Consider the following 15,367-nt stretch of genomic DNA (forward strand, 5'->3'; position numbering starts at 1 on the left):
CCAAGGAGGCATTAGAGAATCCCAGGAAGACCAGTGTGGTAACTGCTGAGGTGAAAATAATTCCATGTAAGCAAAAAACATTACATAGGTTGTCTTCAAGAATTTTGCCTCCTAAATTTCAGGTGTCTCTTGATACATGTTGGTTGCAGCAGATTCTTTTAAATGTTTATTAGTTTACCGGATTTTGACAGTTTTTCAAGAAGATTGGAAGAAGCTGTTCTGTGTGGGTTTGGGGGATGTTTGGGGTGATTTTTCTTTTTTCTCCTCACTATGGCACTGTGGCATTTGGCATTGCGAAAGAAAAGAATATTTTAAATTACCTTTTTTCCCCCTCTTGTTATTATACAAAACCCAGTTGGATATCCAGCACGGAAAGCAATTCATCCCCAAAGAGTTGTCTTCAACTGCCTGTGGCTCTGTCTAAGGAAGGATTCTTTATTAAATTTAAAAAAAAAAAAAAACAAGGCTTTATTAGCTGTGCCTGAAGTTGCACAACTTGTTGGTTTTAAATAGGGACTATGTTGAAGGTCTCATGCTGCCCCAGTGAAATTTCAGAATCTTCTTATTTTTATTGAAAGGCTCGACTCTTATGCTCTTAAGCAAAGATGATCAGTGGCCTGAAGGTACGTGGTTGCTTGTGTGAGTGTTCATGATCTAAATATGTTTTCTGCAGAATAAACAAAGGCTGACTGGTATTATGCATATATTTTGTTCTGAAATAGAGTGTTTTCTAAAACTATAAATGAGGCAAATCACTTGTCTTCTAATCAAGGTAAAGGAAGCTCTTTAAGGAAAGCTGCACATGCTTCTGTCAGTCTCTTCCCACTGCTCTTTCACAATAAGAAGAGAAAAATTGCTGCTGTTGCTGCACATAAAAGTATATTCTGGTTAGGAGAACTAAAAGTGGTATCTGAATGGATTCAGGGATAGAGAAACCGAGGAAGCTGATGTTTGCAAATTGAAATGTTAAGTTTGAAAGATAAAAGCTATCCATGAAGAAAACCTGTTGTGAAGAACAAGGAGGAGTTTTTGTAATATATTGTGGGAATTCATTGCTACATATGGATGATGATTCAAAATGGTGCAGAAAAAGCAGAAGTGTGGAATATTTCTGTTCTCTCTGTTGTGACAGCGTTAATGGCATTTTTCTATTCCAGGAATAAGTGGCTCTATGGTTTAGTGCAGTTTCTAAAGGTGGGTGTCACACATTCAAAATGTTGTAAGTAATTTCCCATGTGAAACTTACTGATGTAGATATTTAAGTAAACCACAAAGTACCAGCAAAGCTTCATGGAGCAGAAAATCATTAATAGGCTGGTAAAGCAAGCTGATTGGCATGGCATTGGTCCTAGGTAGTGCCACAGAATTTCTTGCATCAGATGTAAATGCTGATGAATTAGAGGATTGCAATACAGTGCCAGGCAACAAGACTTCAAGGAAACTGGTTTGATGGCTTACTGAGCGAGCTTGGCCAACTTTTCTAGCAGACGCATCCGGATATGTAGCTAATTTGTTTCAGACTACAGAGTTGCTCAACAAAGGCACAGAGGAGTGCTGTTGTTGAATAAGTATGCTAATCAGCTCCAGGGTGTTGGTACTATATGCTAATATATCATGTGTTAAGTAATCTTGATGAGTAACCACAGAGGAGTAATCATTTTCCAGAGAAGCTGTTTCTAAAGTGTTCTGCCTTTAAGTGTAATGCCAGTCAGGTTTCACGCTTACAGGTGACCTGCAAGAAAAGATGATTCTGCTTGCAACATGCAAGTCCATGGGAAACCACCTGTCTTTGGAGGCATCTGCAGTATGTGCAGAGCTTGAGCTTCCATCATACGTCCAATGTCATGAAAGGCTTCCTTAGACTGAAAATTTCTAGTTCCTAGAATCTTCAAGCATGAGCCATTCTACTGTAGGAGTCAGTGACTTGAAAAGTTGGCTCGTGAGTTGGCGCAAAGAGCCACCACCATAGCAGTGGCCTGCCTGGTTCCTTTCCCAGCACTGGTGCTGTGTGTGCTCCTCACCCCGTCCCTCATTCACTGGCCTGTACCCCTAACCTCCAACTTTTCTAGCCCACAGAGGCAGACACGGCTTTATTCTGCCATTTAAATACTGCGTGCATACAAACAGAACCATTTGCAGTGTACTTGAATATTGCCATTCCCAAAATTATCATGACTGTGGTCTTGTGCTGCTGCTCTTTGCCCTGCACTTTAATGGAGATTTTTCCCGTTTCCCAAAACCTGAGAAACCTCTTCGGCTTCAGTTGTGGCAGAGATAGAGGCAGCGTGATGGAGTCCTGCTGAAGCTACAGCAGCTGCAGCGAAGTGTGCACCTTGTAGGGTCCTGTCCATCATTCTGCCCAGCACGTTACACCTTCCTTTCAGAGGTGTTCCAGGGTCATCAGGGAAGTGGGGACAGGGAAGAAGCAGCTGTAGTGATTAATGGGCAATAAAGTTTCATTTAGATTCGATTCTTTGCTGAGGGATGAATTCACTCTGTTGATCTGAGTCATCTCAAGATTCAGGTGAGTTGTCAATGAAGTTCAAGATTGCCAAGTGTGCTGTTAGATCAAATGATGGGATGGTCTGTGGAGCTGGCATGGGGACATTGCATTGTATTTCAAAGCAGTTATGGTCTCAGTTCTCCTGGTGAGGGCTTGGTGGGTGCCTGCCAGCCTTGAAGACTCACCTCCACGCAGGACCGAGGCTGAGGTGTATCCTCAGCAGCGCAAACTCCCCAGTTCGTGCCGCTCTTGGTAAAAGGATAAATGTGTGAGTTAAGTCTTGGAGGTCCTCAGGTTGGTGTCTCTTATAAGCATGAACAAATATTCAAAGTTAAAAATTCACCACGAGTTTGTATTTCTTTCCAGAAGTCTGTAGGCATTGTTACTGCCACAGTGGTTGGTGATAACATATCCGTGCAGCGCCAGCTTGCAGGTACTTTAAATACTTGACACATTAGTGGTGGCTGGTTGTAAGGTGTTTTTTTCTTTTGAATGCTGCAGACTTCAGGGTTTTGACAGGCATTCAGCACTGGTATACTTTTGTGGTATTGCAGAACGTGTGTCACACCAGTGTGACTTAGGAGCTTCATTATAGGTGCTCTGTCATGCTTGTTCATTTGAAAATATCATGCTTGTTCATTTGAAAATATCATGCTTGTTCATTTGAAAATATCAAGGAGACTGGGCAATAGTCTGCTATGGAAACTTGCATTTCACAGTTTCAAGTTGATGGCATGGTTTTGTGTTTGGTGGGTTTTGTTTGTCTGGGGTTTTTTTGTAAATAACATTTTTTTAAATGTATTTCTTTTAATAGCTAGAGACCTCAAATGAAACTAGAGTCCCCTGTGCTAAAAGTATGCAGATATTTCTCTACCTTTTTTCTCTTTAGCCTAGTGTGGAAAGCTCCATACATTGGCTCATATAGCAGGGCCCTCTCCCTGTGGTGTGTGATGAGGCAGCTTTTCTCCCTGGCCCCATGATGGACACTGTGTGTGGGTTGCTGGTACTCCAGAACCTGCACTGTGACCCACCTGCCCTCCAAGGCATCCCCCTGATTAGGGGACTCTTTCCTAGAGCTCTAACTTTGCACATGTGCTGTGTTTCTTGCTCACCTGCTGAGAGACGGGTGCTCATATTTACAAAGCCTATATTTAGCTCAGAGTCCAAAACCCCAACCAACCTTTACGATGTCTAGTGGAAGAAAAACATTGATTTAGATCCAACAAAACCCTTCATGTATCTCATCCCCCATCCCTCAACAGGATGTGAGAGGCAGGAGAATGGAAGCACCTCCATAGCCTTCGTGCATGGTGTGGAAACGCACCCTGGGGTACAACCATCTGCCTTTTGGGTTTGTTTCTCTGCACATGTTTCTTTTCATGTCATTTCAAAGACCCGGGTTTTAACACGCAGCCTCCTGGTTCTCCCTCCTGGGGAAATGGGGCATCATGAGGCGTGGGGGAGTTCAGCAGCATGGATAAAGTGAAGGAACATAGGTCCACGTGTGCTGTTCAGATGCCCAGCTGACTAGCATATCCACCAAACCATTCCTCATCTTTGCTTTTCAGGTTGAAAGTTTTGTAAAGACGTGAGTCAAATTCAGGGATTGCCTTGGGAGTTAGTTGGTGTTTATTGAGGCTCCTAGAAAAAAGGCATTTTTGCACTGACAGTGACGTGGTTTCATTTTCAGACAGTTACAAGGCTTGCAGTATCACACTGAATAATGTAGTTCTTTTAATATATTGTTTAGTATGTAATTTCCACTTTTCTCTCTCTAGGAAGGAGGTAAAAAGAGATCCGTGCTGACTGCAGACCTGCTAAGCGGTCAGCCCTGCTCACAGAGTGTTTTCCATGGCAGGCTCCACCAAGGACAGGATCCCAGTATATCTGGGGGGACTATTTTGATCCTGTTGCAGCCTAAGGCTGCACGTGGTTTTCCATCTCTCTTCTTCAAAACGAGCATCTCGAAGGCCAGTCTAGTTCGGGCTGGCATTCCTCGGTGGTGAACAGAAACAAGAGGCACCTAAATGCCACTGTAAGTTTGAAACTTTCAGATTTCAAGTATTTTGGTTTTGTTCCAAATAGGTGCCTTGAAAAGGTAGCTGAAAAACTAGTGTTCTATAATAGGAAAAAAAAAATCTTTTCTATAAAAGGCTGACAAACAAGTTTCAATGTAAATTTTTTAGTTTTTACTTCTGCCACATAGAATGATATATGTGATAAATGTGAGAGCATTGACAGCACATTCTCCTGTGCAATGCCTAGTTCATATTTTCGAGCATTCACATTTCAGTTTCTAACAACCTACTGCAATACATAATTAAGATTATAAAGCACCCAGTTTTGGCTTCTGCGGGTTTTGGCTCAGAAACATAAAATTTAACCCAGAGGAAAATGTCTGAGCTTTCAAAAAGAGGCTGTTTTCACATAGTGGTAGAAAACGAAAGAAATTTCAGCCCAAACAAGAAATACTTCAGGCAGGATCAGGGGTGAGAATGCGAAAGTAATCGAGCTAACGTGCAATGCTGAACTATCTGGAGCTCCTCTGAGCTGAACAGGGCTTGGCTTTACCCAATGCCCCCAAAGCCTTTGCTCAACATCTACAGGGCGACCAATAATGTGTCTAACCCTGTGAGTTTGCTCCTGTAAATCTGTGGTTAGAATGAGCAGCTGGTAAATAAACACAGCCTATAGCCTTTGTATTGTGCTAAATGTGAAAAGGGGAAGAGACTTAACAGACTGTTCTGTTTAAAAAGAAACATTTCCTTGTACCTTAAACATGCACATTTTAAAACACCCTGGCCAGCACAGGGCTGTGAGATTTTGGCGTTGGGTGGACGTGGCTCTGGCAGGAGGATCACCCAGCGCTGCCCCAATGTCTCACCAGGCTCCCTCCACCACCGATGGGCAATAGTACATTACCCACACCTCACACCTCACCGTGCAAAGCCCCCGCTGAATTTGGCTTCACACCTGTTGCCTACTGGGCAAGCTGGGTGCTGTGGTCATCCTTCCCTTTCCTCATCCCCGACTCAATTTCTGTTCAGTGCTAAAGCTGTAGCCTGTCCACACCTAGTGTGGTGAGACCCCAACCCCTCTCACAGGTCAGCAGGGCTCTGACACTGCAATTGCAAGCTCCATGGCTTGCAAAAATCCCATCAGCATGTCTCTTGTTCTAGTTCTTATTGAGGTGAATGGGCCAGCCACTGGCCCTAAGCCAGGCACATTGTCTGGTGTTGTTGCCCCATATTCCATTGTGGAGCATCAAACCCACGTAGGAGCCACCAGTGCCCAAACAGCCCTGCCACGCTGGAGACCAGGCAGGGACCACGGGCATGGAGACCGGCTGGAGCAGGGACCAGGTGCTTGCAGAGGACATTGACGGTGTTATCACGGCCCTTGGAAACTATGCAGAGGTGAACTGAAGGTCATAGGTTTGTTTTGCCATACAGACATGTCCTCCATGCTAATGACAGGAGAGAAGCCCAGCAGACATTTCTGTCCCAAGTGCTTCTCTGAGTAGAAATCAGACCACAGCCGCCCAGGTAAAGGATAATTTTTTAAATTATTTCTTTATATTTTGTGTCCGAATTTATTTATTTATTTGCAAATGCAGAGCAATTTAGATTTCTTTTTTTTTCCCCCCTGGTTAAGGGTTAAATCTAAATACACAAGTGAAAGAACAACTTCCTTATTCGCTCAAGTCAGCAGCACGCTCCCGGCTTATTTCACAGGGGCATGTGAGCACGGGGAGGCAGGGAAGGTGTGTTAACAACATGGTCAGCTCTGCTGGACCCCCAGCCCCCATAAGCCAGTGGTGCCCTGTCCTGCCCCGCCACCGAGGAGTCTGGAGCCCTTCACGAGCCGAGGGGCTCCACATGGACAACAGGCCACCAGCTGCTCTTCTGCCGGGCTAGCCGGTTGCTGCTGGGTTGGCAGTGTCAGCAAAGCCTGTATTTTGAGGGGGGTGGGAGGCCAGTTTGCAGTCACTGTCCCAAGTCAGGGACTGACCCCATGCGTGGCACCTGGTGTTTGAAGAGAGCTCCCGAAGCACATCTTTCCCCTGGCAGCAATCCCACCTGCAAGCTCCCGCCATCAGCCAAAGCAGCGTACTTCAAAGGGCCTTGAGTGGCACCAAAGCACCGAGGCTGGTGCCCGCAAGGCCATTTTGTGGGAGCAGAGATGGGACGGGCTGGGACAGGACAGGGGTTTGTCCCCAGTGTCCGGGGTGGGTGCTGGCAGGAGGGTGGTTGTGCCAGGGCAGATCAGGGAACAAAGCCACCCCAGGCATGGCTGAGGCCTCAGATGTCCCCTGACAGCGGTCGTGAGGCTGTTGTGGAGCAGAGGGTGGGAGGCAGGTGGATGGATGTCCCTGCTGAGAAGGACCGGGAAAGCAGTCCCCATCGGCAGGAGGAGGGACGCGGGCATGGTGACTAAACTTCTTGTAAAAGGGGGTGGAGAAAGGAAAGGGAGGGACAAGAAGCAGGGAAAAAAAAAAAAAAAAAGAAACAACCCTGCATGTCAAGTCTGAGGAAATGCTGTGGGAACTACAGCCAGGCACCTTTTTTTTTTCTTCTTCTTCTTCTCTCTTCTCCCCTCGTGTAGCTGAGAGGAAGGAAAGGAAGAAAGAGAAGTAGCTGGCTCAAATGCGCCTCACGCTGCTGCCGGGGCTCGGGGGCTTGGCTGGAAGGATCTAGTTTCTCTTCGGTGGCAGGAAAAGGAGCCACAGGACGAGGTAGAGACGGACACCCAGACATGCCCGTCCCGTCAGGCTGCTGGCTCCTTCTCCTCTGCCTGGCCGCCGCTGGCAAACAGGTAAGGCCGGGCTGGAGGACGGGGCAGGCGGGCGTCGCACCTCACCCGGGGACGGTTTGGTTCTTCGCTCGTCGCTTGAGGAGGTGGCGAAGTCGGAGCCCGTGGCATCTTGCATGGCCGGCACGGGGAGAGCGGGGTTTACAGAACAGATTTGCCTGCCTTTTTTTGTTGGGTTGTTGGTTTTTTTTTTTTTTTTCCCTCTCTGGGGTTTTGGTTTTGTTTTTTTTTTTCCCTGTCTCACAGGCTTCTCTCGCTTCTTCAAAATCAAAATAGCCCAAACCCAAAGCTCCAAAGGAAGCCAGAGGATCTGCAGGGAAAACAGCCTGCTCCTGCCCAGGGCAGAGTGTGAGAAACCAGAAAATATTTGCAGTGAGGTCGCTGAGGGATATAATTTGCATGTAGAGTAAAAATGAGGCAGACTCCACCCTACCAAGCAGGATCTATTCAAGAAAGCGTGTGCACACTTGTCCCTCAGATGTGGGACGAGCACATACGGGTCTTCGCATCCTGGCCACAGCTTTTCAGCCTCCCCGAGGGGTGCGGTCCCCGCAGCCCCACTTGCTCTCCGGCTGCCCCCCATCGCGAATGTTTGAGCACCCTCGGGAGGTGGGAGAGCGCTGTGACCCCAAGGCCACGGGTGGGAGGCTGAGGCCCAGGCCGGCTGCGAGACTCGCCAGGAGGTTCATGTGGCGCTCGTGACAGACCTGGACACCAAACCCCAGGCCTAGGTCGGCCGCCCCAAAAGGGCAGCCCTTTCCCCTCGAGAGGAAAGATCCGAGCGAGGTTTGGCTCTGCTGTTGTTTGCAAACAGAGCGTGCGTTTTTACAGTTTCATGCTGTGCCAGGTGGCTAATGGTTGGCGTGTTTTACGGGTGGGATCATCGCTGGTCTTCCTCTGTTTTCAGAAAGGCCTGTTTCTACAGCCAGCTCTTGCTGAGCCTTGTGAATGGCACACATTTGGTTTCCTCCAGTGGTTTAAATTTGCAGAATCTTGCTTTACTTTTTCTGATTATACAGCTTAAAAATAATTCCTGTCCCTTCAGGTTATTTAGACCTTTCTAGTTGGGCAGGCTGTTTGCAAATCCCATGCTGCAGGCACTTTTTTTCCTCCATTAATCAATGTTTGACAGCCTCGCTACCATTTGTATTTCTTTCATTTGAACTTCTAGTATTTCTGTGTGTCTCATTATTCTTGATTAGTTGTGTCGTTTTAAGTGCTTTCCCCAAACACGGTGCTATAACTGGGCCATGGCTGGGTTCCCTGAGAGCAAGGTGCAGCTTCAAGAAAAAAAAAAAGAAGATAAAAAAACAAACCAAAACAAAAAACCCTCTGCTATCTACAGCTTACAATTTAATGTCTGACCGCATAGCCCTGAGAGCCTTTTCTCTGGATCTCTGGTCCTAAGTATGTTGCCGAAAACCACACAAGCCTTTTTTTTCACTGTAAACCATGTGTTTCATTCTGTCCACCCTCACTTCTTGGGATACTTTTAAATTGCTGCTTTCCAGGTGTCCTCCATATGTGTATGAATGAGCCTGTGTAGTTTGAAGGTGATTTTTTACATCATAGCTTTCAGGTGGTTTGGCCCGTTCCTCAGTGTCCTCTGTATCTGGGTTTTTTTCTGCCCTGTTGTTCAGGACTGCGATCAATGCAGCATGAGCAGACCTCACTGCTCTTTGTACCTTTGCTCCAGGCCACCAACCATGGTGTATTTGCTTCCTTATGGAGCCATTTGGGTTTGGGCCAGTTGTTCCTTTTGGAATCTCCTCATTGCCTGGAACTTGCTCAACTCTTGACCAAAACTTGGAAATTCAGATTTCCATGCTATAGCTCCCAGCATGTTTTGGGTATCCTGATGTAGGAGCCAGGAGGAGCTCCTCATTATTTCTCACCTCTCAACAGCCTCTCAGAGGATGCAAAACAGGGAACTTGTTTTATTTATTTGAGGCTGATGTGTAAAGTCTTTCCACTGCATTGAACACATGCTTAATTCTGAGTCTGTAAGTGTTTGCACAGGGTGCAACTTTCCACAGCCAGTGCCTTGGACAAGTAGTGGTACAAAATAGTAGGGGGTTGCAGGAAGGTTGTGGTGTAAGCTTACATAGGAAAAAAATACTTTGTGAAAGAGCCAGTTAATCTAATATACCATCTACGACCATGAGCAGGACCTGCAAGTCAAGATTATGAATGGCAGGCAAGTCTGCAGAGATGCTGCTCCCAGAGCCAGCCTTTCAGGTTCTCCTTTGCTTCACTGATTTGAGCAGTGGTTTCTTACAGGACTGCAGTTTTCTGATGGAACAAATTGTGAGAATAAGTGTGGTGAAGCTGGAGTTTGTCGTATGTACTTGTGTTAGATTACAGTAGATCCTGTGGTGGGGTGGTGGTAGGGCAGTGATATTTGCAATGTGTTTCCTGCATAGAATGACAAACACTTTGAAATGTAAGTTAGTGCGTACTTGTAATTCTGCTGAGAATAGTCATGACCATCGTCATCATTTTCACCAAAGAGGAAATAGGAACAGAGAATTCGTGATTTGCTCTGGGTCACACACCGAGCATTGAGCAGAACTGTTGGGAGCAGAGCTCAACCTTCCTTGTCTTGTGCTTCAGCCACAAGATGATTTGTCTTGGGCACCTGTCAGAAGACACGGTATTTTGCTTTCTGAGGCATGATCTGTTCAGCTTCTTTGTACAAAATAGTCACATCCCTTTCCTTGCTTAACACTGGTGAAAAGCATAAATATTGCTATCCAATGGAAGTTAAAGCCTGTGAGAATATGCCTTTGCAAATATGAATAAACAAGTTGCCTGTTTATCGCCAAGGACTCAGTTGTGTAGCAGTGGGATGGGTTCTTCCACTACTCTGTAATATTTACTTTCTAAGGAATATTTGCTCGCTGCAAGCATCTGGAATTCTTTGTAATATTGGAAAAATTGGCCAAAATATAGATGACCTTTTATCTTCACTGTGTTTAGTTCTGGGGTCGCCAACACAAGCAGGACATGGACCTGTTGGAGTGAGTCCAGAGGACGGCCATGAAGATGATCGGGGGCCAGGAGCACCTCTGCTGTGAGGATAGGCTGAGAGAGTTGGGGTTGTTCAGCCTGGAGAAGAGAAGGCTCCAGGGAGACCTGATAGTGGCCTTTCAGTACCTATAGGGAGCCTAGAAGAAAGCTGGAGAAGGACTTTTTGCAAGGGGATATAGTGATAGGACAAGGGGTGATGGCTTTAAACTGAAAGAGGGTAGATTTAGATTAGATATCAGAAAGAAATTCTTTACCATGAGGGTGGCGAGGCACGGGAACAGGTGGCTTAGAGAAGCTGTGGATGCTCCATCTCTGAAAGTGTTCAAGACCAGACTGGATGGGGCTTTGAGCAACCTGATCTAATTGAAAATGCCCTTGCCCATGGCAGGGGAGTTGGAACTAGATGATCTTTAAGGTCCCATCCAACCCAAATGATTCTGTGATTTTAGGATTCCTAAAATACACAGTCTTTATGATGAGATGAGAGAGGAAAAAAGAGCATAAAAATGTTCATGCTGTGTTATATCATGGGCTCTCCTGGTCCAGTGTTCCTGCTCTGATCAGGGCCAAAGGAATTACTCAGTAGAGCAAAACTTCTACAATGTCTAAACTAAACTCCTGGATTTATTCTGTTGTTAACAGCAAGTGTTTCAAAGTTACTGTAATAAAATCAGTTCACTTGTTGAAATGCCCTTGCAGGAATAGTTCCTGCGAGGGAAACTGGAAAGTTTTTCATTGCTTCACAGTTTCCCCCAGAACATGTGAAAAAATCTTACAGCAGCTCATATAAAAGGAATATAATACATATAGCACTGAATCAATCCACAATTGAAGAAACCTCTGCCGCTTCTCTTTTCATGTTAATCATCATCTTCTTGATGTAATTTCTTCTTTCCCACAAAAGGGACCAAAACAAACCTTCACCACATTTCACAAGTCAGAATTGAAAGCTTATCGGCCATCTGAAGGGGACTGAGTGGTGTCATTTATGGCACAGGGCTTTCTTCATACTGTGACGGAAGAAAAAAAACGTTGCAGATCAAGCAGAGAGATTAGCTGTGGCCCTAAGGATCTGTTTCTCTTGCCTGGTACTGTCATCCCAAACACCCCCAAGCTCAGAAAAGTGGGATGTAATTTGACTGCTCTGCAAGAACCAGTGCAGACAGTACAAGGGATTTGTGCGTCACTACAGTATAGAAAATCACAAAAACCTCAAAGTGGTGCCCTCTGGCATTTATACCTGGATGCTATTTAGAGGAACCATATCTGAGTCACTTTGCTGTATTTATCCATCTGTCCCTTGGAGTTCAAGTGGTAAAAGACCCTGTGGTACGAGGTACATGCGTAGATGCAACAACCAATGATAAGGGGCAGTGGGTGCAAACTGGAACACAGGAGGTTCAACTTAAATATGAGAAGAAACTTCTTCATGGTGAGGGTGACAGAACACTGGAACAGGCTGCCCAGGGGGGTTGTGGAGTCTCCTTCTCTGGGGACATTCAAAACCTACCTGGACACCTTCCTGTGTAACCTCATCTAGCTGTTCCTGCTCCAGCAGGGGGATTGGACTAGAAGATCTTTCGAGGTCCCTTCCATATACCTAACATTCTGTGATTCTGTGAAAGGTGACCTCGTTGCAATGCTGTCCTCCTCCTGCTCCTCCCCACTGATTTCCTCTCTGTATGACCGGGTCTCCAGGTGACCAAAGCCAAGAGGGTTCCTGCCACCACGTGCTGTGACACGCTGCTCTGCAGTGAGAAGGCTGCTGGTTGCAGTGGGTGGTTGCTTCACATGCTGGTTTAGCTTACTGGAGGTAGGCAGTGGAGAAAGGAGGGAAATGGAGACCATAGAATAGTTTGTGTTGGAAGGGACCTTCAAAGGTCATCTAGTCCAACCCCCAATGGCTGGTTCAACATGTCCTCAGCTGCAACCATGCTTCTTACACAGGCTGTCCCCTTCCCTTCACTGGAAACTCAGCTTGCCAGGTGGCACTGGCTGCTGCAGCAGCTGCTCGCCCTCTGGTTGAAGCACGCATTGGTTGGCGTTGCCTGCATGGAGAAGCAGCTGCTCTGAGAATGGTTCATTATTGCCGACAGAAAACACAAAGGCAAATATTCGTGTTTTATAAACGCAATATAAAAATTAAGTGCTGTTTAACCATGTTGCACTATGGACTTGGGTAGGCCTCAGTCTGTATAACACAATAGCCTGCCTGCAAGTACTTGCCCCTTTTTATGACTTACTCTTATTTGAAAACGTTCCAAAGTTCATGTAGGAGAAGAAGGACTGTTGTTGGACCTACACGGGCTGGAGCAGTGATGGCTGACCTGTCAGGGTGGGCTGCAGGAGAGCCCTGCGCTGCCGGCTGCCGGGGCATCTGCTCCTCATGGCTGCCCCATGGCAGCAGCATTTGCTGTGATGCTTCAGCTCTGGAGAAATGCAAGTTTCCTGATTTTTAATTTGTTTGTATGTCACCGCAGCGTGCAGTCGCATTTGTGGTGTGAAGCCACGCGAATGTCTCAACACCGCACCAGATCAGCGTTGCTGACTTACACTCAGTGCTCCGGGACATGCTGGTTTTTGTCCTGTACGTACACAGCCGCCTCAGCTGCTCCTCACAGCGCTTCCCTCAGTTACCTTTTTGTGTTTGCTTTTCCAGGGCGTGAGTTCTGTAGGCCGAGGGCTTGGCTTCTTCAGTGTTTGTACAGTGCTTAGGATGTCATGGCTGCAGACAAAGCCAAAGAATCGTTAATCACCACAGGATAGAGCCCTGTCCATTTCCCACCGAGCTTACAGTGAGGTTTGCCCATGGGTGCCTGGGAGGGGAGCAGAGATATCCCCCTGGCCAGCTGCCATCACACAGGCTGCAGCATCTAACCCTCACCTTTGTCCTCCAGGTCCTTTTCTGCCCATGACCCCACCAGTATCCCCACAGTGGAGGCACGTTCCCCATGCCGTGTGGCCAAATGTGATCTTTTTGTTGGCTCCTTGGCTCTTTCCTGTGATGTCTCTAACAGATGGGCTGGGGCAGCGGTGGAGGAGGGCAAAGACCTGAGACCTGGAGCTGCCTCTCAGCTCTGCAGAACCCGCAGGCTGCTCCCTCCTCCTCAAATGTAGATAAAAGAGTCCAGGAAAGGCTGTGATGGGTAAAAGAGCCAAGCTGACCAGTTTAATCCACCCTGAGAGAGCCAATTAGCCAATGAAGGGGAAAAAAAAAAAAATGAGGTCATTCATCCTCACCACTTTGTGGCTACTCCAAAAGAAAAAAAAGTATATAGGGTCTGTTCAAGAATGACAAAGAACAACATTTGTGACTGCAGATGGATGCAGAATATATTTAGTCAGTGGTCAAAGTGGAGGGAAAATAAAAAAAATCTTGTACGGAAAAAAAAATACCGTCAAGTTTTGTTAGGCAACCCATTAATCTGGGATACAGATAGGGAAGAATGTGCTACTAGGTTCATATGGAGTCCTAAAAATTGCTTATGTAGCACGCAAAGGAATCTATTTTGAGCATGTTATTTTGCCACAGCAAATAGTTTTGCCTTATGGGCATCATGTTCTTCAGTAACTTTTCATTGTTCAGTAGCAAGAATGAGACAATTCCTTAAAACTGCTCTCACAAGAAAAAAAATATCTCCTCTGCAAATACCATATGAAGTGCAACAGGCTGGTTAAGGAAACAGCCAAAGGCCATTCAAATCAGGGAGGGATATTTCCACCGGCTTGACTGGCACACAGTCCCCAGTAGAGCTGGTTCCTTGTGCTGACACCTAAAGAGTAAATGAAGCAATTCTCAGCCCAGTCCTGAGCCCTTTAATAAAGGCAGCAATTGGTACATGATGGACGAGGTGCAGATCCAATGATGCAAACCTTACTGTCACACCAAGGCAGAATGGTCTGTGGGTGTTACTTGCATCCCCTCTATATGGAAATTGTCCAAAGTAAGAGCTACAGCCCTGCCACTGCCCTTCTCATTTCTGCCTGCAAAATATTCAGTGTTTGTTCTATGTGCAATCTAAGAGAGGGAAGCCAAAACAGAGTGTCAGGTGGCGAAAGCAGGATTCCTCTCTTTCCTACAAGCTTTCTCATTCTCTCTGGCAGCTCAGCCGGGATTGCAGGGCCTTGCCTCACACCATAAGAGACAGATACATCATGCTCCATTCTGGTGTCATGCTGGAAGGAAAGAGTACATAAACATACAGATTTTTAGGAATAGGTAGTCCCCACTGAACTCCTTAATCTGGTATCCAGAAGCAGCCCAGCCTAAGAAACCTCTCATGCTCATTTCTTCATTAAAACTCAACTTCAGCTGATGAAGCATAGAAAAATAATCTGCTGAACTAAAATGCAAAGGGAGCGTGCTCCACGTAAATGATTGTGTCTTTAGTGCCTTTTTTATTTGAGTTAATTATGAATGGGTATTGAGTTACTTATGGTGAGTCACTGAGACCATACCTGGGGCGGTGAGACTGCTAAGCTTTCCTCTAGTGCACTTGTTTAATCTAGAAGAGATTTGCCTTGTGCCTTTTAACAAGCACATCTGGATATTCTTCATTTATTATTCTTCAGTTTTTACTTCTACTTGCTGTGGACTGTTGTTTTGCTGTCAAGCTTTTTTCTTAAATATTTTGGTTTGGTAGGCTTTTGGGTTTCTGATTCATCTTTAAAATACGCTCCCTGGTAGCTATTAGTCTTTGAATTACTGTGACAGCAAGCACACGTGGGTTAAAGCACGAGGTTTTTCGTCCAAGTGCAGGCCAAGCAGGCAACGTGCGGATGCTGCCGACCGCCCAGCCGATGAAGACATTAGGTTTAAATCTTCTGGCTGTCACACAAAGTTGACCTTGTCTCTGAATGATGAACGCTGCACACGCGACGCCGGGTTTCCAGTCTGCTGAGGAAAGCTGGCTGATTGACACGCTCGGTCGGCAGCCGTTTTGGCCCTGCCATCTATCACCTCCGTCATCTCCCATCTGATATCCCTGAGGTTCCCGTCTGCCTCGGCCCCGCTGCGAGAGT

The 15,367-nt window shown here is 46.2% G+C and overlaps 1 protein-coding gene across 2 annotated transcripts in view; it reads left to right on the forward strand.

The window, feature by feature from the left end:
- Positions 1 to 7,010: 7,010 nt before the first annotated feature.
- TNFRSF11A (TNF receptor superfamily member 11a) overlaps positions 7,011 to 15,367 on the forward strand; it is a 28,692-nt gene continuing 20,335 nt past the window's right edge. For both annotated transcript variants that reach the window (XM_082044857.1, XM_082044858.1), the window contains exon 1: positions 7,011 to 7,318. In XM_082044857.1, the coding sequence (XP_081900983.1) occupies positions 7,259 to 7,318 (60 nt within the window). In that variant the 5' untranslated portion in view covers positions 7,011 to 7,258. The remainder of the gene's footprint in view (positions 7,319 to 15,367) is intronic.

The sequence above is a fragment of the Streptopelia decaocto genome, assembly GCF_964273445.1.
Source record: "Streptopelia decaocto genome assembly, chromosome: 2".
Classification (NCBI taxonomy): Eukaryota; Metazoa; Chordata; class Aves; order Columbiformes; family Columbidae; genus Streptopelia; species Streptopelia decaocto.